Source organism: Propithecus coquereli, unplaced genomic scaffold (assembly GCF_000956105.1).
Source record: "Propithecus coquereli isolate 6110/MARCELLA unplaced genomic scaffold, Pcoq_1.0 Scaffold19, whole genome shotgun sequence".
Lineage (NCBI taxonomy): Eukaryota > Metazoa > Chordata > Mammalia > Primates > Indriidae > Propithecus > Propithecus coquereli.
The window spans coordinates 10,881,018-10,902,495 of NW_012143856.1; the positions used below are offsets into that span (position 1 = coordinate 10,881,018).

The 21,478-nt window shown below is 41.6% G+C and overlaps 1 protein-coding gene across 3 annotated transcripts in view; it reads right to left on the minus strand.

The window, feature by feature from the left end:
* GYG1 (glycogenin 1) overlaps positions 1-20,480 on the minus strand; it is a 33,505-nt gene extending 13,025 nt beyond the window's left edge. For 2 of the 3 annotated variants that reach the window (XM_012642910.1, XM_012642912.1), the window contains exons 1-5: positions 20,298-20,480; positions 17,708-17,843; positions 15,634-15,808; positions 15,215-15,377; positions 4,007-4,133 (exon numbers count right to left, since the gene is read on the minus strand). In XM_012642910.1, coding sequence (XP_012498364.1) covers positions 4,007-4,133; positions 15,215-15,377; positions 15,634-15,808; positions 17,708-17,843; positions 20,298-20,460 — 764 coding nt within the window. In that variant the 5' untranslated portion in view covers positions 20,461-20,480. Of the gene's footprint in view, positions 1-4,006; positions 4,134-15,214; positions 15,378-15,633; positions 15,809-17,707; positions 17,844-19,607; positions 19,657-20,297 lie in introns of those variants that run through there. The other variant, XM_012642911.1, reaches the window with a different exon arrangement.
* Between the last annotated feature and the right edge of the window lie 998 nt (positions 20,481-21,478).

Sequence of the window (21,478 nt, forward strand, 5' to 3'; positions counted from 1 at the left end):
AGGTCTCAAGTCATATTTAAAACTCAAGTAAAAGGGTAAAATAAAATGTGTATATGGAAATTATTTTGTAAATTAGGCTCTGTATTCAATCAATTTGACCAATTAGTTTGTGTGGTGGTCCGAAACAATGCCAGAGAATTCTGTATCTTTGCTTTAGGCCTGTTCTACGTAGCATAATATGACCTAAAGAGATTTTGGTCAGTGGATATAGTAGAAAGCAAAATGGAATAAATAACTGAATTTAAAAAGACTAGTGAGATTTTTTTTCTAGCACTATGCACAAGCCAAATTCTATGCTATATGGATGAAACAGGCCCTCCAGTTGGAGAAAACTTAACAAAAACTAATATTCATTAAAAGCCTACTATATCCCAAACATTATGCTAGGTACTTTCAAAAATATTTCATTAAGAAATATACTTATGACTTATTTTCTAATGTGAATACTATAACTTGCCTTAAAAATTGCTACACCAAGCATTTTAGTTTTCAAATTATGCTGTGTTAAAGACGATCTGCCATTACAAAAAAAATTGCTTACTAATTTTGTTTTTCAGAAATTATGTTTGAGTCATTTAAAGGTAAAACTTTTACCTTTAACTATTAAGGTTACCTAAAACTATTAAGTTTGTTTCCTTTATGCTTTGTTCTATCCAAAGGCTATGCAGAGAAAGGCATTAGATATGTTACTTCATGGCTCGAATTCATATTAAGTTTGCTTCATATCAGGCCATCCTTTAGCTGAAATTTCATGTAATAGCAAAGGTCACTCTGTTCTAGATATCCAAGACTCTAAGATTCTGGGGTGTCTAAATACTGCCTTGGTGACCTTATAAGCACATGGTTGTTTGCAGTTGGTGAGACAAACCCTAGACTCCTTCTTCTGTGAAGCCCAAGTTGCTCTAAACCACTTCATGGTGTCCCATTCTACCTGTCACCACCCATACTGACCTAGGGAAGGCCAGCCAGTTGGTCCTGGAGATCACCAAAGCTACTCTGAACCCAACGGTGGGGCTTCAAATTCACAGGGCTCCTTGAGGAATAGCTGTGGTGGTCTTCAGTTTAGGCTACTTCAGTTTGAAAAGGTTTGGACCACGATTTTATATTAACTTAAAAAAGAAATGTAACTACCTGTGCCTTTTCAGCCCTCCCAAATACAAGGGAGTATAAGGGAAAATGTGCGTGGAAATGGGTCTCTGCAAGAAAAACAAAAACATATTCTGGCAAAGGGAAGGGAAAATGAGTTCTTTGATCTTGTTTCAGCATTCCTAAATAGGCAGCAATGGGGTGAGACAAGGCATGGCTTTGAGCATCTTATCACAGAAATGTATAGCTGACACCCAAGGGTGAGCCATATCACAGCAGCATCAACTTTCATCAGCAACGGGCAGAGGAAGCCTGGCTAATGGGTGGAGTTGCTCCTGACTTCCCCAGTGTATCATATACTCTATGGTTATGGCAATAAACCAAGGAGATTTCCAAAATTAATAATAAGCACTCATTCATTGAGCCAGGAGGAAGAAATCATCCTAATCATTTTGGTAATTTAGATCTCAAACTGTTTTCTGGGGTAATTCATTTAGAGGATGTAAAAATAACTGGGTTCCTGAGAGAGAAGGCAAAGGTCCTAGCAAATAAGTCCATCTTACCCCTCAAAACGTAATTCTTGACTTGGGGGGAAGGAGGGGCCAGGGCAACATATGTAACCTAAACATCTGTACCCCCATAATATGCCGAAATTAAAACAAAACAAAACACAAAAAAGTTAACTCTTCTCCATCTGCTTCTTGTTATTCTGCATTAAAAATATCTCAAGCAATGTCTGTGCAAACCAGGCTATCCCTGAAAGGTATAGTGCACTCAATCGTGGTAAGGTGGAAAATCAGGTGAAGTCAACCTGAACCACATGCTAACTATGCAGAATTGAGTGGAATGGTCACACTATTAAAAATTATTTCTGGCCGGGTGCAGTGGCTTACCCCTGTAATCCTATTGCTCTGGGAGGCCAAGGCAGGACGATCATTTGAGGTCAGGAGTTCGAGACCAGCCTGAGCAAGAGCAAGACCCTGTCTCTACTAAAAATAGAAAAAATTAGCCAGGCATGGTGGTGCACACCTGTAGTCCCAACTACTCAGGAGCCTAAGGTAGGAGGATCACTTGAGCCCAAGAGTTTGAGGTTGCAGTGAGCTAGGCTGATGCCACAGCACTCTAGCCCAGGTGATAGAGCAAGACTGTGTCTTAAAAAAAAAAAAAAAATTCTTTCTCCTTTGTACTCTCATCTTTTTGCTTGTTAAGCTGAATTTAGTCAATTAAATTATAAGGAACTGCCCTATAATAGGCAAATTTGGCTCTAGGGGGTCAAGCTATCACGGTTTGCAGGAACACTGTTCGAACTTGCAGGTTAGTTATGATGTAACAAGAATTGAAATGAATCAGGTCCACAATGCCATGGAAGACAGATTTGTATTTTACAAGGCCAAGGACTAAGAGGCAAAAATAATGCTTCTCCTATTCCTCTGTCGATAGTAAATCCTGTTCTGTTTGCTTTACTCAGAACACAGTTGCTATGTTTAAGAGTTCGCCTGTCTCACCATAAAAGGGGAAGAGAATTAAGAGGCTGTAAAATGTTGGAGATGTATGCCAAGAGAACAGTTAGAGAGGAAAGAACACAGATTCTTGTAAGCCTTATCTGGGGAACGTTGACAGAGTCTTCCCAGGAAAGAACAGAAAAGGAAACATTTCTGCCACAGAAAGCCAGACGTGCTCATCACTGTGGTGCAAGACTTATGGAGAGGACTTTGGATAATGGAAAAGAGGAATGAAAGACTCTTTGTTTTCCACTCACTCAGGAATGCCCAAACGGGATGGTTTTGGAGAAAAAAGCCCAGTCAATGAAGGGCTTCATGCCCACGGCTGTTGTCTCAGGATCAACCTGACAGCTAGGCCCCTGTTCAAGAAATCTGAATCATCTCAGTTCAACACAAATGAGTCAGAGGCTAAAGAACAGCATCCAGGGCCTCATAGTGAGATAAAAATATTACAACAAGGCTGTATTAGTTGCAAGGTATTATCAGAGCTGCACCAGGGACTGTGCTAAACAAGCACGTTACCAAAACAAACAACAAAAGTCCATGGAGCATCTTATGTGTATTAACTCACTTCATCCTCTGGACAACTCTACGAGGAAGGTACTACTTTCGTCCTTGTTACATATGGAGAAACTGAGGCACAGTCTTAAGTCATGTAGGAGAGACATGACAGAGTGAGGACATATGCCCTGCCTTCTGGCTTCAGAGATTACTCTTTACACTGCCTCGTAAACAAAAATGACTAAGAACTTAGCATTTACTGAGCACTAGGGTAGGCCAGGCCCTCTTCTAACCACTTTACATGATGATCTCCCTTAATACTCACAAGAATACTATGAAGACAGTGAGGCAGAGAGTTGAGTAACTAGCCCAAGGACACTATCTAGTAAGTGGCTGCTCCCGGATGTGTCCTGAGGTCATCCAGCTTCAGAGACCCTACTCTTAACCACAACACCACGCTGCTGCCAGCATCTTGCTTAATCCCCACAACCACCATGGAGGGAGCTTTCAACACCCTCTTTTTGCAGTTGAGGGAAACAGAAGCAGCTCAGCAGCCAGTCTGAGGCAGAAGTTGAGTTCGTGCCCAAATTCAACCCCTTCAAGTTTTAAGTCTGCAGAGCTTACAGTCTGCGTTCTTGACCATGACATATGGATGGTTTACCAGAGGGCCGAGCACCCCAGGAACTGATGGGAACCTTGTCCTGTAAGGCGGCTAAAAGCCTCCCGGTTACTCCAAGAATAAGGGCATAGACAACAAGGCCTCTCCCCATTACGGCCATGTTTCCACAACAGAAAGACTTTCCTCAAAGTTCCCACCCATTATTTTTCTTAGAATGACAATGAGGCACCCCCAAAATTTTAAACCCCACTCCCCTGTCCTTACCATCCCCAACAAAAGGTAAACCATTTGCACTTACGCTTTAAACGCTGGGAGGTAGGAGTATATAGAAATGCTGCTTAGGTTATAAATAAATGGCAGGTGTTTTTTGATATCTGTTGTAGCCCAGTTGCTAAAAAATGTGTTCAGTAAGCCCTGGTCCCCACCTGAAAGAAAAAAAATATGAATTATAGTTAACAGATCTCTAGGATAGTACAATTTTATAGGAGTATATAACTGGACCTTCAAAAATAGATACTAATTTCATTTTAAAGTAATAAATTCCTTGTCACACCCATTAAGGACATTTTGGGGGGTGGTCATTTCCCTGATTTAATTAATTCAACAAATATTTCTCGAGCAGAAACTATGTACCAGACACTGTACTAGGCACGGCAGAATCAACGGTGCACAAGAGACATGGTCATCGTCTCTCCGAGGGCCTGGTGGGCAGGGGGAGACACTGATAGCAGCGAATCAAGAGTCAGCGAACATCACAGATAGGGGTGAGTGCAGTGAAGGAAAGTACTGGGCACCACAGCACACATGGAATGACTCGGGCCTCGTCTGATGGGTCAAGCAAGGCTTCCACGAGGAAACTGTGTTTAAACCAAGATCTGAGAAGCGCAGGAGAGAACTTGACAAACATAGGTGGAGGGAAGGAGGGTAAATGGTGTTCCAGGCAGAACAAAAACAGCTTGCACCACAGACCTGAGTGGGCAGGAACATGAAGCTATGGAAAGACAACCTGGAAGGTGGACTGTGGAGTGAGAATCAGTTGCACGGCACAAGATGAGCCTCAGAAAGGTCGGCAGGCACCAGACTACATCGGGATCAGATTTTACACTTTATCTCCAGTTAAAGGTTTTAGACTTTTTCCTAAGAGCAATGGGACAGAAAAAGCAGCAAAAAGCAAGAGAGCAAACTGGGATAATGGAATTGTTTTCTGGGGCTCCCAACTGTTGGCTTACTGACAGAGGGCCAGAGGCCACATCACCCCTGTGGTGTACTCTCCTACCGCTCACCAAGTCTCTGGGCAGGTCCCGGTCAGTCATCGCCGTGGCAAGGTCTGCCACAATCATAAAGCAAAGTGCTTGCTCAGCCCTTGTGTTCCTGAGTTTCATGTCTTTCTCAGAAAGTGAGGGCCATGACCATTCATTCAAAAGAAATAGAAACAAGGAAAATCTAAAAACCTAAGTGTCTGATCCAAACATCTTTTTTTGAGTTACTATAGTAAGATCACGGCTTTAAAGTCCAAATGTACCTTACCCATCCTCTGTGTATCCCATCCTTTCCAAACACCTTCAGTGAACTCTAAAAAAGGTGCGCACTGAGTGAATGTCTATGGAACAACCTCTCTGACACAGCAACCCTGACAGGTCCCCCATTCCTCAAGGGACAAACGGCTCAACAGAAAATCAGAGTTCCACCTTTGTAAGTTCTAAAGGACAACAGCGATGACAAGAGGATATATTTCACTGCTACAAAAATGTAATGGACTGAAAGTTTATGTCCCCCCCCAAATTCATACATTGAAACCCTAACCCCCAAAGGTGATGATATCTAGAAGTAGGGTCTCTGGAAGGTGATTAGTGCCCTTATAAAAGAGGCCCAGGAGAGGTCCCTCACCTCTTCTGCCACATGAAGTTACAGCAGAAAGATAGCTGTCTGTGGACAGGGTGTGGGTTCTCTCCAGACACCAAACCTAGTGGCACCTTAATCTTGGACTTTCCAGCCTCCAAAACTGTGACAAATAAATTTCTGTTATTTATAAGCCATCCAGTCTATGGTATTTTGTTACAGCAGCCTGAACAGACTAAGACAACAAATAGATATGAAAACAAAAGACAATTTTAGCTATATAAGCAAAGTCATATATTCCAAGGCACAAAATATGAAAGCCAAAACACCATGCCATTCATCAGAGGCTTATTGTGGATTCTACAGAGATACCCTGACTGTGGCACTAGATGCTGGCAGCTGAATTACAGAGGCCTGAAGTCTTACTAATTTCCTTTTACACGTAATCAAAATAAAGGCTGAAGAAATGTTCATAGCAGTTTTAGTCACAATAAAGCAAAACCAGAAACAGCTCATAGATCCAACAGACCTATGAATGTGGTACATCCATATAATGGAACATCATTCAGCAACGAAAAGGAACAAACTATTGATACACACAACCACCTGGATGACTCTCAAAGTAATTATGCTGAGTGAAAAACTCCAGTCCACTCCCACAAAGTTACATACTGGGTGATTCCATTTATATAACAGCCATCAAATGATAAAATGACAGAGATAGAAAACAAATTTATATTGCCAGGGGTTAGGGAAAGAGAGAAGAGAGGCAGCCATGGGGGTAAAAGGGTATCACAAGGGATCCTTGTGATGGAGTTGTTCCGCATCTTGACTATGGTGGTGGTCATGCCAATCAACACATGACAAACCTGCATATATATATACACACACACAGAAATGAATACACGTAAAACTGGTAAAATCCGAATGAGCTGGTGCTTATGCCAATGTCAATTTCCTGGTTGTGGAGGTATTTTAGTTATGTAAGATATCACTATTGGGGAAACTGGGTGAAGGGTATATAGGATTTCTCTGTTTTATTTCTTACAACTGCATGTAAATCTACAATCCTCTCAAAATAAAAAGTTTTTTTTAAAAGTCTGAGGACTAATGTGATTAAAATGCAAAATACAATCAGGAACTGTTAGTCTTTAGATTCTAAATTCCACGAGAATAGAGATTATGACTCTTTTTGCTTACCATTATAATTCTAGTATGTAGCAGAATGTCTTATACACTGGCAAATTATTTGTGGAATAAATGCAAAAACTCTGAAGATATTCTGTAACAGTAGAAAAGTTTAAACAACTTACATATTCTACCATACAGGAATGGTTAGTACATTGTGATACTAACCACTCAGAGGAATATTATTCAGCTATTAAAAATAATGCCTATAAAGCCCACCAGTCTATTGTGTAATACATAAAGATATACAGCTATGTACATTATGATTATAACTAAGAACATAAACATTAATAAACATTTATATTGGAAAAAAATAAATGAAATAGTAATTGCATTAGGGGATTGGTGTAATAGATGTTCCTTTCCCCTGCTTTTCCCCATTATTTTTGTAATTTTAAAATATTAATAATACAATTGTGGGCAAGAATAAGAATTATGCTAAGATTTTCTTTCTAAAGATTCTTGTTATTTTTATTGTGAAATGTGATACTATCAAAAGAAAAATATACATGTAGGTTATAAAGCATATGAATAAAACTCTACATATCCACTATCTAATTTTAAAACCTAAGCCTTAATAAGACTTCTTTAACTTAAGCAATTCTACTTAAAATGACTACTGGCTACATGTAACACAGTGAAGAAATCTAATTCCACAGAGGCCTGAATAGTAGTTGTAAAGCAGAACTTCCAGATCCAAACTGCGTAAGCCTGGGAAACAGGAGTCAGAGCTGCTGATCCCTCAGAGCCCCTGGCTGGTTGCCTCTGGCCACAAAAGGCCGTTTCTGTTTACCCTTGAGTACCCTACAAACATCATCTATCCATCAGCTGTGTGCCACAGGAAGGCTGAGATGCACTGGGGGTACAGGAAACAAACAAGGAGGAGAAAAGGCAACAAACAAGAATTGGTCAATCAGTGGAATGGTGCCCATCAAATTGGCAAATGCTTACCTCTAGAGGGGACAACACAGATCATGAAGCTTCCCTGGCCACTAACCTCATCATGTGACTACTAAAAGTCACCTAGTAGCCCCAAATTGTGGATTAAAAATAGAATTAAATGCCATCTATAAATCTGTGGCTTCTTAAATAATTTTTAAATTCAACAGCCTAGATATTCTAACCACCTTTTCCTAAATGCACAGTTCAGCATTTCAAGGTCAAATATTTTAACTTCATCAGAAAAATCTATGTATAGTGTTATCAATAGCCTCTCTTTAGAAATCTTTAAATGAGAGCACAATTCAGAGCAGAATGTAAATCTAAGCATGCCCATGTTATAAAACATACAAGGATGCCATGAAGACCGAATTTCCACTACAAAAGCTCTAAGACTTGTCCAGTACATGCTAGTCAGACTTCCAGAGGCAGCTTTATTTAATCTGACAGGTTAAGACGCTGTTAAGCTCACTCATCTCATAACCAACAAACGTGATTAGCAGGTATCGCCAGCAGCTGTGATCCCGCAGGCCAGGGCGTGGCAACACAGGTGAGAGATAGGGAGAAAGGGAAAGGAACAAGGGGCACATGGCATCTGCCTGCAAACAAAAGCAAATATCTGATTCTGTATCATCCTTCCAACAGGCTGCTCAAAGGCTAGTACATGATCATCTTGCTACTAGGTACTTTGTATTTTCTATGTCTTGTGAGCCTATGGACACACCGTAGTATTTATCAGAACCTGGGTCTATTAGTTTCCTAAGACAGAAATGGAGTTGAGTGCTGTCTCTTAAATTTGTGCATTTGTTCAATGCTTGTGTGGTTTGTGTGCTCTTCCATAGTGTGTTCGCAGCTGGCTTGTCTACTGTGGAGAGTAGGCTAGTGAGTCAATTCTGGTTTAAACTTGAACCCTAGTATCTCAGACACAGGAATGTTTCCCCTAGAATCATGCTATTCAAACTGTGATCCAGGTTCTAGCAGCATGGGCATCACCTGGGAGCTTGACAGAAATGCAGAATGTTGGGCCTCACCCCAGACCTACAGAATCAGAATCTATATTTAATCCCAGGTGATTTGTTTGCATAGTAAAATTTGAGAAGCACTGGTCTAGAGTCTTTTGGAGAATGATTCCCTTTTTTAATCAGAAGATACAATTCTTAAAAATGTCTAAAATTATATAAATTTGATACCGGCATAATAAAGATGAATAAAATAGGTTTCAGTTCTCAAATGGTTCCTAATCCAAAAAGATGGTGGATAGACAGTTATCCAGCAAATAATTTAAAGTAAAATATGCTTTATATTATAATCGACAAGTACTGAAATGAACATGTGACTCACTCTTTAAAAAACTGACTTCCTATAATACACTTGGCAGATGTCATCATTGCTGCCTATAGTGAACATGCCAAGGATTACTAAATTACAGCTTATGAATGGCCCAGCTCTTAGGGATATTTTTATGAGGTTTACTGAGGATCAGCGGATTAAACCCAGGTGGCTTATGGAAATCCAGGCACTTGGAGCTTGGGTCCCAGCATCACTGCATCAACCCATCTAAGTCAAGAACAATTGATTTATTTTACCACTTCATGTAATAGCTTTTTTTTCCCCACTCTTTTTTTAAAAAAAGATTCTTAATAACCAAGTTATTAAACTATTAAATAAATGCAAGGAAACATTTATTCTTGGCTTAAATTTCACTTTCTCAGGCTAAGGTAGGTTCCTCCTGGTCTAGGCTCTCTTAGCACTCCGAACTTATCAGAATATGATTAACTGTAACTGTAATTAGTTGTTAAATGTCTGTAAGGTCTCACAGAATACAAGCTTTATAGAGGCAGGGATAAAATTTTTATTATTTACCAGTCTATTTTTGGCCCTTAAACTTAGCATCTTGCCCAAATTAGAAATTAAAATGATTTTTCAAATACCGGATGAACCTTCCAGATTTTATAAAACAATGCGAAACTATAAACTGTGCTGGTGATTTAAAATGACAAAGCATTTTCAGGTACTGTGGATCAGAGGGGAGGAAGAGTACCTATAGAGACAGAAGAGATGAACCTCCATTATTTCACCAGTAAAATGAGAAATACACCAGTTGCTCTGTCTACTCAGAGAAATAAATTTTTTTTTTTTTTTTTTTTTTTGAGACAGAGTCTCACTTTGTTGCCCTGGCTAGAATGAGTGTCGTGGCGTCAGCCTAGCTCACAGCAACCTCAGACTGGTGGGCTCAAGTGATCCTTCTGCCTCAGCCTCCCAAGTAGCTGGGACTACAGTCATGCGCCACCATGCCCAGCTAATTTTTTCTATATATTTTTAGTTGTCCAATTAATTTCTTTCTATTTTTGGTAGAGACAGGGTCTCGCTCTTGCTCAGGCTGGTTTCGAACTCCTGAGCTCAAACAATCCGCCCGCCTCGGCCTCCCAGACTGCTAGGATTACAGGCGTAAGCCACCGCGCCCAGCCCTCAGAGAAATAAATTTTAAGTATTTAACAATTAATCTGTAATAAGGCCAGGGTAATAGGGATCTTCTTCCTGTATCATTCTCAGGATATATTCTCAAGAATGCTATGTGGGATAATCAGGAAAGAAAGGAAAAAAAAAAAAAACCCACATACAGATATCCAGCCACAGAGTTAAGAAAGACTCTGGTTCAGACCTGGCTTTGCCACCAACTCAGGGACACTGGGCAAGCTGCTGTCCTGAACTGTAACAATGGTGGATTCCCAGTACCAGCTAGATAGCAGGCCCTCAATAAATATTTGTTAAATGAATGAATGCCTACCTCACAGGACTATTGAAAAAGTAAAATGACTAGCATAAGAGCCTGCACACACATTAACACACTAGTCTCCTCCTCGTCTATTTCTCACAGGGTTCATGATCTCTGCTGGTTACAAAGCTAGAAACAAACAGATGGCTAAAAAAAATACTCATGAGTACAATGAGATAAAAATAGCTCTTAAGAAAAAACTTCAGTGTGCTCATTTATTCTGCCATTACATGTTATAGCTTTTGCTTTTCAGCTTATTTAAGATCCTTATTACCTAAACTATCAAATGATATCAATGCAAGATAACCGTAATTTTCAAAGCAACTAATAATCTAAGGGCAACAAGCAGCCTAGTGTTTGGGCAGCTGGGGAAAGCCAACGCGGGAAGATGACAGTCTAGGCAGAACCTATCAAGTCAAGGAAACAAGTGAAGCACACCTAAATCTCTGAGCTCATTTGGTTTGGAGGAGACAAGTACCATCTTGAAATACTTCAGTACTTCATTCCTTTTTTGGGCAGGACCAGTATGAAGCCTAATTAACTACAAAGATTAAGGAAGGTGACATGCGGTCAATTTTACACTTTAATAGAATTTAGCAAGAAATCTTTTCTGTTAAAAATAATTTTACAACATTGTACTCTGTTTAAGGGTCTCAATGCCCATTTAGAGTGTGGAACACACAGATATACTGACCTCACAGCAGATTCTGGATTCCGCTTACAGTAAAACCATATCTAATAATCTGCCACCAATGCATTCTCTATTTTTTCCTTCTTTTTGAAAATTCGACTACAGACCAAAATTTCTAACACACCAATTAAAAGATTAGGGCATTTAGGGTACAGTAATTAAAATGAGTACAAAGATTAAAAAAAAGACACTCCAAATTGAAAAATATGAATTCCTGACTTAGGTTTTTGAAATTAACACATACAGATGAAATTAATAGACAGCAATTTCCAAGCACTATACTCTTATTTTCAACTGTCCAAGCACCCTTTAGATACTTTAGTCCAAGTGGAAAAGAAAATAAACCTCCACTTGCATTCACATTGATTTCTTCAAATTAAGAGTCAAGTGTATCAGCTTCATTTCACATAAGTATATGGTGGAGGAAAATAGCTGATTAGTACCTGCAATATCATGACCTCTCTCTTCCCCTTAACTGCCAACAAGTCCTGGAGTTAACCTTATCTTAACATCTTATACAATGCTAGTGTATCACTATTTCACAACAGCTATTGTTCAATTTTTCAGGAAACATGTAACTTCAGCAATGAAGTAATTATCAAGACAGTTTGAAGATACAAACAATAGTATAGGAACTTAGACTCTTCACTATGGAAAATCAGATGCCAGCCATGAATTAGGTATGTAGTCACTAGTTCTAAATCCTAACACTCTAGATATTTGGGAAGAAAGAGAAGTCACGGTACCTAGCATGGTCTGCCATATTAGGATCATTTTCTTGGCCAGAAACATGGGGAGTTGGGGTGGGGGGCGGTGTGGGAGATGTGATTAGAGGTCTGGTGATTAGAAGAATGACAGCCACATTCTTTCACACCAGAAGGGCTGTGAAAGCAGCTGCAAATGCTCAGCCATCAGCGGCCTGTGTGCCTTGTCAGTGGACAGCAGGCTCCACTAGTTTCTATTGAACATAAGGCAAGAGATTAAGCAGGACTTGTAAGATACTCAGACTGAGATACAGTCATCTGCAAAACTGGTCTTCCATAATCCAAAAATGCTGGGACAAAACTGAGTGGAGTTGGGGGTAGGGGAAGGGAGAGCCTGTGGTTATTAGAAAAATGTAGGTAACAGTGGAAGAAATGTCTGAAAATGTTCGACTTGATGCCTATGGCATGACACCTAAACAAAATTTTTAAAATATAATTCTTAATTTTATTAAGATATGAAAACTTAAGGCAAAGCAAGGTTACTGCCATTAGACCATTCATAAAGAAATATTTTATTAATATCAGGCATAAATCCAATAAGTCTTTCTGTCACATGAGTTCACACACTGATTCAAGTGGACAGTAGGCCTCTCCAGGGAGGAGGAGGAGCAGGCTCCCAAGGTGTGGAGTGAGCTTTCTTTGCTGAGTCAAGCTGAGTAACACATACTTCAAGTGAAAACAATCTTTCATTTGAGAGCTGCTAGTTTATTCTTCTGTTGAATTTAAACATATTGAGAACTAACTATAAGTTCTCGGCTACATACTTGACAACTTTTTAACTCTTTCAATTAAGCATTTCTAGTAACAGAAAATTCAATCCTTTGTCACCAATGAGGCAGTAAATGCACCCAGAGGATGGCCAGCTCCTGGAACTTGCTGCTGAATAATGAAATGTGCTAGCAGGCACAGAGGGAATCTCCCTATGGTTTCAAATTCTGGCTGAAAATGCAGAAAGTGCTTTCTAGCAGAGCACTTTACATACATTCAGGCTTCTTAACAACAAATTCATCAACTCCTCTAGTGCCTCTAGATTCTAGAACATGGTAGATGGTTCAGGTTAGTTTCTCTCAGTTAACTAATTTGTTTCATATTCTAAAATTGTGACCTATATAGTTTACTATGGCACACCACTGTTTGGGATTCAAACTCTTATCTCTCAACAGCATCTAATATTCTTCTAGGTTACAAACCAGATTCTTTGCATGATTAAAATCATGCAGATTTTAGGCAATTGGCAGGCCATAAAATCTACTTTAGAATGTGATTCACTTATTGATGTTGAGAATAGTTACACTGAAATTGTGGCAGGATTATATTGAACTTCCTTCAAATTACAATAGAGGAGGTAAAGAAAGCTACGCTGTGATGGCAAGGTTAAGACAAACAGTAGATTTCTGCCAAAAATACTGTCATCTTCCTTTTACACAAAAGTAACTCTTTCAGTACAAGCAGTAGAAATAAGGAATACATGTTTTGAACTTTAATGACAATACACCTTTCATTCCTAATATGACAGGAAAAATAGCAGGAGCTAAAAACATGTCAGTAAAGTGGGGAAGTTTCATTTGGCCTTGATCACAGTGTTCATTGAACACATTATTACTTTCTTACTGTAAGGCTGCTTAAAACAAGATTGTGCTTCTAGTCACATGCTGCCATCCACTATGGTTCAGATATTTCTGCTCTGTTTGAGAGCACATTGTGCCTCAGCAGTTTCTCATCCTCAGCACTACTGACACATGGGCTGGATATTTCTTTGTTGCGGGGGGCTCTCCTGTGCACTGCAGGACGTTCCGCAGCATCCCTGGCTTCTACCCACCAAATGCCATTTGCACCCTCCCCCCTCAGTTGTGACAACGAAAAATGTCTCCAGACGTTGCCAAATGTCCCTTGGAGGTTAAAATCATCCTTGTTTGAGCAAACTACTAGCTTAGACTGTAAATTAGCTAAACAGTGAAATAAAATGAAGACTTGAACTTCCTTATTCTCGTCAATGATATTTCACACAGCTGCAATCCCCAAAACCTCAGCTACATGACTAGACACAATTCAGTTTCTGTGAACAGTAACAACAAAAACCCAATCTCAGTTTTTTGTAAAATTTTAAATGTTTTAACTTCAGTAATCTAATAAACTTTTAGATTTAATGATTAAAAAGTTTAAATTTAAGATGTTGATTTTTAATTTTATAACTAATCAAAATGAATCTTCATATGTGCACCAGGGTTGAATTTTATGTCAAACGAGAAAGACTATTTCTGCTAGTTCCAAAAGATCTACTCACTGCAAATCTCAGATCTGCTCTTGGAGAGGGAAAAGGAGGAAAGAAGCACCTGGTGCGAGTGTCTGCGCCAGAGCTCTGGCCTCTGGCTCATCCCCTTGTTCCCTCCTGGGCTGTGTTACAATGTCGAGTATCTGATAATGAGCCACTGCGGGGAGGGCTTCTTAGAGCATGTCCTTCTTCCTCTCTAAACTGGGTCTTTTATTCAAAAGAACTATCAACAATAATTTTAAAAGAACTGCTTTTACATATTAACTACTGGTTTTGTCTTATGTTTTATTTTTTAAAAATGGCTTATTATTTATCATTTCAGAGACCAGCCTGCAATGAAAGCATACCTACTAATTCATTTGATTAAAATTCTTCAAAGGATGTGAGATTCTATATCACAGGTAGTCAGAATCTTTATAAATATATATAGCTACAGATACACTTATGCATGATAGAAAATAGATTCTAACTTTGTCAATGTTCTACTCTTTGGCCTTGCAGATATCACTCTATCTGACACACAATATTATAGAAAATGAGAGTTTGAAAGCAAAGATTATTCACATAAACTTTCTAGCTTCTTTTTTAAGGCCTCCCAAGAGAATAAGATCCAAACTATCAGGTTTATTCCTCAAGTTTCCATGGAAACAGTGCTGGATCCTCCTGTTAGCAATGGCTGTCAAACCCTCTTAAGCTTAAGATTAATCAGGTTTAAACATGTTAAAGTTTTTTATTCAGTGTTTTGTATTTTTTAATAATCATGGTACATTTATCACTATCTAATCTACAAACAGGGAGGCCATTTAAAGAGAAGCCTGTAAAATTGCCTATCTTAATCTTACGCATCTATAGAAAAAAGGCATGTACACACACAAACACACAACGGTATTTCCCAAAAGAGTGCAACTTAAAATGCTTGCTACATCTCATGTATCTTCCAGGCATAAGAAACCTCAGCAATTATATCCCTGAGAAGAACAAAATAGCCCCTGTAAGTTACTAATAGCTTACCAGATGTGAAGATGGCAGATACATACCATCAAAACTACCTTGCTCGGAAGCAAGGTGCAATAGCTGATTATATGTTTCAACTGAAGGCTGATAAACAAAGACTCCGGAATTGAAGCAGTCAGGCCACCCTGGGTCTGGTGCTGCTGACAATTCTTCTCTTTCAAAAAGATCATCGATATTTGCTAGGACCTGATTCAAAGGGGGAGAAAAAGCATTACAGGAATGTTCTGCTGCAACAGACCCTTCTTAAGTTCTCCCGATGTCATCTAACACAAAAGATGATGACAGCTGTAAGACAGCCTGGCCCTACCTCCTTCATCACCTGACACTTTTTATGACAGTGGTTTTATCTGAACTTCACTGGCAAGCCTTGACAGCATTCCTAAAATACCTAACAGGTCTCCATTACTACACACATCTTTTCTGCCTTCAAAGCCACACTCACCAGAGTATCTGCATCCATGAACACACATTTTGAATATTGTGTAAGTGACCAGCAGTGGAGCTTCGTCAGCGTGACGCCCAACTCAGGCCTCTTCATTAAGGTTAGATGAGCAGAATCACCACTGTCCAAGACATCCACCATTATGACTTCATCAAAGACTGTCTCTAAAACTTTTCTGTCAAAATAAAATCCAGACAACAGCACTTAGAACTTTCAGAACAAGTGACCTATCTAATATAAGACTGCTGCCTTATTATCCTCTTGATCGATTACCAGAACAGTCTGTTGGTTTGGTATAGTATATCCCCTTAAATCTGTCCCGGTTTTACTTCAGGACAAATTGTATTTATTTGCATGTGCAGTTAACTTCATTAAAGTATTAAGAACTGCTTATGGAGAGAATGAAATTCTTGTCTGAAAACCTTATAATAGAAGAAGTTATCTATTTTTTTTTTAATTGTATCACTGAATATCTGGCAGGTTATAGAAATAGTATATAAAAATGGGACCTTTGGTAAAAGTACATCTTTGCAACAGCCTATGTATTTGACAATGATGTTTTATTAGAATTTATTCTGTTGCATATTTTTATAAATTATGCTGAGTAATGTGCATATAATATCTACAATGAACTTTATAACTAATCACTTTTGCTAAAGCAATTGACTAAGAATTGCCTGAAGTTCTGTGTCCCAAAAGAAGTTAAAGGGCTCAGTTATTAGGTCGCCATTTTTTAGAATCCAATATAACTAGCATTTATTAAGTGCTTAGCACTCTATTTGGGCATAATGAGAGACTCACTTTGGCTTGTGAGATACACTTCTCCATGCCTCAAATTAACTAAAACTTTATTTTAGAAAGCTCTTGAGGTGAGTTAGTAGGGTAGACTTGGTGAGACACTAAACTCAGCACAAGGGAAAACATAGGATAAAAACATCATCATTGAAAGTTTATAACAATGTCAGACATGCAGAACAAAACTGGTATTGTATTCTGTCTCCAAAGTTGTACAAAAATATGTTCTAGTTCACACGGTAAATTTGATCTTTTTAGAAAAGAAATGGTTAGGGACATCATTGACCAAAGTAAATTGGTGGCGGTGGTGGTGGTGGTGGTGGTAGGGAATCCAAGACTAGGTCTGGTTTCTTACACATACCCTCACTGACAGACTTCGAATCAGGACATACATATAAGGAGACAGCCTTTTTGGCATCTTCTTAAATTATCATTTAGGAACAAGGTTATTAGTGAAAGACACACATGTATGTATATATATAATGCTTACTTTTCAGAGACATTTGGCCTGTGCCTACATTTTTTTTTAAATCACAAGAAGGGCATTTTCAATTTCTAAGAGGGCAAAGAGACCAAACAAACAAAAAACCCAACATCATAAAGCTGCTTGTATGCCCAGATATTTTTAAAGTTAGTATTAAGAACTAGGTAGTTCATTCAGATATTTCAAAATTTAAGTCCAACAAATCAAAGGGAACAAGCAATCAACAAGCTGCTTGTGCTCCTTAGTGTGCTTTCCCCTAGCAAAACCTCCAGTTCAGAAAGCCCTTTGGTAAAGATTCTAGTACACTGTATTATAAATAAAATCTTTAGGTTACAAAGGGGTCAACTAGCAATGGAGAAAATGGCTACTTTTCTTTCAAAGTCCTGGTCTGAAACAGGAAACAATGTAGCCCCTGCAGCATTTTGCGAAAGGAGTACAAGTGAATTGTGACTACATAAAGGTATAGTTAAGCAGGGAAAGCCTGCACTGAAACACTCACTCAGATCGCCCAGAAAGGACTGGGTGAAGGGAGAGTCCTCCTTCTTCCACTCCTTGTCAGAATCAGGAAGCGTGTAGGCCAGAACACCACCTCCCAGAAGGAAGCCTAATTCGAATATCTCCCAAAAGCTAGGAAGAGGTTTCAGACCCAGGAATCCTTCACTCAGCAACTCTCATTTTTCTCTACTCAGTGCTCAACTCCTGAAAAGGGTATGGCCTCAATGCCCACTGATGCCAGAAACAGGGGAGAAGGACTTCAGAGCCTTGCAGACGTTTGGGCGGCAGCGAGGGCCTCACCTCATGGAGTCTGAGACCTGCGGGGTGGTGAGCACGGCCAGCCTCCTGGTGGTCCTGTGCTGTTTCAGAGATGAGCCCAGGACCAGGGCACCTTTGGCGTAGGCATCGTTTGTGGTCAGTGTCACAAAGGCCTGATCTTAATACAAAGAAAAACAAAAACACCACACTCATTACATCATCTTACCTGGAAAAAGCCTTTTCCCCAGGACCCTTTTCAAACAGTAGTTTGGCAAAATCAGCTCGTCTGAGATCAACTTGCTCTATTAATAAAGCAGCAGCCTCCTTGGAGGGAAAACTCAAATACCTGCTTCAAGAAAGGTTCAAGACCATAGCAGGAAATGTCTGGCAACCTCAAGAGGCTGACTGAGCTATAAAAATTATTTAATGTTTGGACATGCTAAATTTTCAAAGTAAACAATAGCTTAACGCCCACAGGGTGAACTTGGGGCAATTAACTGGTAGTAATGAAGAGATCAAGAAGTGCATTTCCTGTTTCTTCTACAAGGTACTGCAGACAGTATTTTTAGCCAAGCACAAATCCAACTGTCAATCTCAAATAAGACAGTCTGAGAGCAGAGTCCGTATTCTTCATTCTTGTGCTTATGTTTATGCCATGTCTCATGCTTTTTGAACTTACTGTTTCCTCAACCTGGAGCAAAAGCTCCCTTGCCCCAACACTCCTGAAAAGTCACTTTGAGTCTGCTCACAATATCAAATTCCCAGAGAGGACTTCCCTCCTTGACACTTCTTTCTAAATAGTGCCCAATCACTGTTAAATGGATTTAGAGACCACGTGAGAAGCTCTTACAAACCTGTGCCTCCTCTTTTTTGAAGAGGCCAGCATTACCCCCTACCCTGTCCTCTGGATGCCCTTCCCAAACAGAGGTAGAGACACACACACCCCAATCTCCAATTATCACTTAGTCGGCAGAAGAAAAGGCAAGCATGGATTATTCTTCCTACTGAACAATCCCCACCCCCTCCCAAGGCCACCAGCCAAGACTTTAAGATTTCTCGTCCTTCCCATCAATGATTCTGGGGTACACTCCATCTCCAAGAAGATTTGACGTTAGCAAGTTGGTAGGCATCCAAATGTATAGGGCACTTAGGATCAAGCTCTGGCAGGGGTCATTTGGGGCACAGTTGCCCAACCAGGGAGTTAGGACACTTTGTCATGAAGTCATTCTCTTTCTGTCTTGGGTATCCTCATTCTCCCTTGCCCATTTTCCAATGTGGAGGTAGTGGAAATTCTACTGAGAAGTGAGAGGAAGTTGTGGGTTGTCGAGCAGGCCAGCACATCCCTCAGCTGTGGACCCGAGAGCCATCTTCACACATTTTGTTGGGCTCTCTTCCAGGGCAGGTGAACTACTGAATTATAGAAGGACAATTCTCCACCCTCGGAGGCCCACGGGTTTCCCAGTCAGTGACACTCTAAGAAAGCTCTGAACAGTGACACCTGTCCCTTGGCAAGCTCATCAACCTCTACCTCTACTTGTTGCTATTTTCTTCAACCTATCATAAGATGGTAACATTGCAAAGTTAATCAGCACCAAAGGTACTTAACCCGGGCAAAATGATGTTTTAACTCAAAAGCAGTCCAGAATCTGGGAGGTAATGGAGAAAAGTTTAATAAGGTGGGTAGGATTCAAGGATTTCAGGAAGCATGGGTATGGATAATTTCCAAGATTAAATAAGGGTCAGAACAAATGCTTAGGACACAGGTTAGAATACCAGATCTAGCAAACATTACGAGTGATCAAGACAGACCAATGACAGCTGGGTAGGAGTCTAATTTTTCTAAAGACCGCTGAACTCTGGGTTACACCTGCCATCTTTCTGGCAGTTCAATTGCTGTAATAACCCCAGCTATCAGCCTCAACGACGCGGAAGGATCAGTTACCTCGGAGCTTCCCAGTCCTCCTGGCAGATTCGCGGAGCGGCCCGAACGCCCAGAGGCCTTGCAACAAGTGGGGCTGAGGCCGGCGCCCTCCCGGGGCCCCTACCCGAGGACTCTAGCCGCGGCTCCCAGTTTCCGCAACCCGGCCCCAAAGGCCTAAAAATAGGCTGAGCGTGGCGGCCAGGGCCCGGGCGGGCGGTGGAGGAGCCGGGCCAGGGCCGCCGGTATCCCCGCCTCGGGGCCGCCCCTTCCCGGAGTGCCCGCCCGCGGGAGGCCCGGGCGGCTCCCGGCGATCCCGCTGCGCCCGGGGACTCTCGCCCACTGCGCCCGGGGAACCCGGCTCCCCACCCCCACTCAGCCCCGCCGCAGCTGCTCCGCCCGTCCGCCCTTCACGGTGAGAGCAGCAGGGAGGGCGAGGAGACGGAAGCAGGAACGGGAGCCTCGGCGCAGGGCCCAGGCTCTGCCTGGCTGGCCCTCATTCTGGGCCCCCGGGGGCGGCGGGGCAGCAGCTGACGCAGAGAGCAGCACGCTCGGCTGCGGCCAGCCGGCAACTTTGCTGAGGTCCTCGTCCTGCCAGGAACTCCCCCCGGCCGAGGGGAGGCGGCTGGCTGCGAGGGGCGCGCGGGGAGAGGAGCCGGGGGTCCCGGGGACGGCGGGGTGGGCCCGCAGGGCGGTGGGCTGCGCGGGGCGTACCTGTCATGGTGCCGCGGGGGCGCAAGCGGCCGTGACAGCCGCAAGTTGGTGGCTCGGAGGAGCTGGGCGCCGGGAGGAGGCGCGGCAGGAGCTGGGCGAGCGGCCGGAGCGCTCTTATAGCGGCCGTCACGTGGCAGCGCACGCTCCCGTCTGCCGTCCGCATCCTCCCTGCAGCGCGGCCGGCGGGGCTGCTGGACCCGAGGACCCTCCTTCCTCTGGGCTGTGGCTCGAGCTCCCAGCGCCCTTGGTCTTGGTCCCGCGGGACACCTGCCTTCACTGTCCCCCTCTGAGCCTGGGAGTTGAAGGGGGACTTGGGGCAGAGTGTGGCATCAAACTCCCAAAGAAGCCAAGGGCTAGGGAACTTTAAAAAACAAACGAACAAACCTCAGATCACTATAGTTATAATATTTCTTCTGAACTGCTTGAATGAAACATAAAGTTTAATTCCACCTTTTTCACCTAGATTTTTGTATCAGCCTCTGGAATCACTCCTTAGTGTACTTGTAAGAACCGGTCCCCCTCGGCCCCAGGAACAGAGAAGCAGAGTCACCGAGGATGCAAATGGCAAAGGAGTTTATTTGCTAGCTCGAGCTAGGGTCCAAGTCCCAGAGCACCAACGCAGTGGCCTCTCTAGGAACCAGGACCCCGCCCCGGGGTAAAAGTGAAGCTTTTATACTTTTGGTTGCGCATGACACACCGGTGGCATATGATACGCTGAGCCCACCATCCCCTTTCCCCCTTTGTCCATTGGTTCCTTTAAAAGTGGAGGATTGTTTAGACCCGTGATTGGGTGGTCCCAAGCCTCAGGATTTTCAATTTTCATGCCCGCGCCAGTTCTGATCTGTGTTTGGGGAGGGGGACTGAGACTTAGGCCTACTCTAGGAAGTTCAGCCTGTCATGGAGTTACTCCTGCCCTGTTTTTTTGATTAACTATATTTGACTAACAACTAAAAGCAAGCACAGTTACAGAAGCAAATGGCATTAGTTAAAATCAAAGAGAACACATTTTTCTAATATAAAACAGTTTCTGTTCCACACAAAACAAAGTACATTCTCCTACTATTAATTCATGCGTTTCATACTCACGGTGGTTTTGTGGCCTTGACTTAAAGATAGAATGAATATTCACAAAGTATTTGTAAATTCGTGGAGACACCTGTATCAATTAGATATTTAAGTGC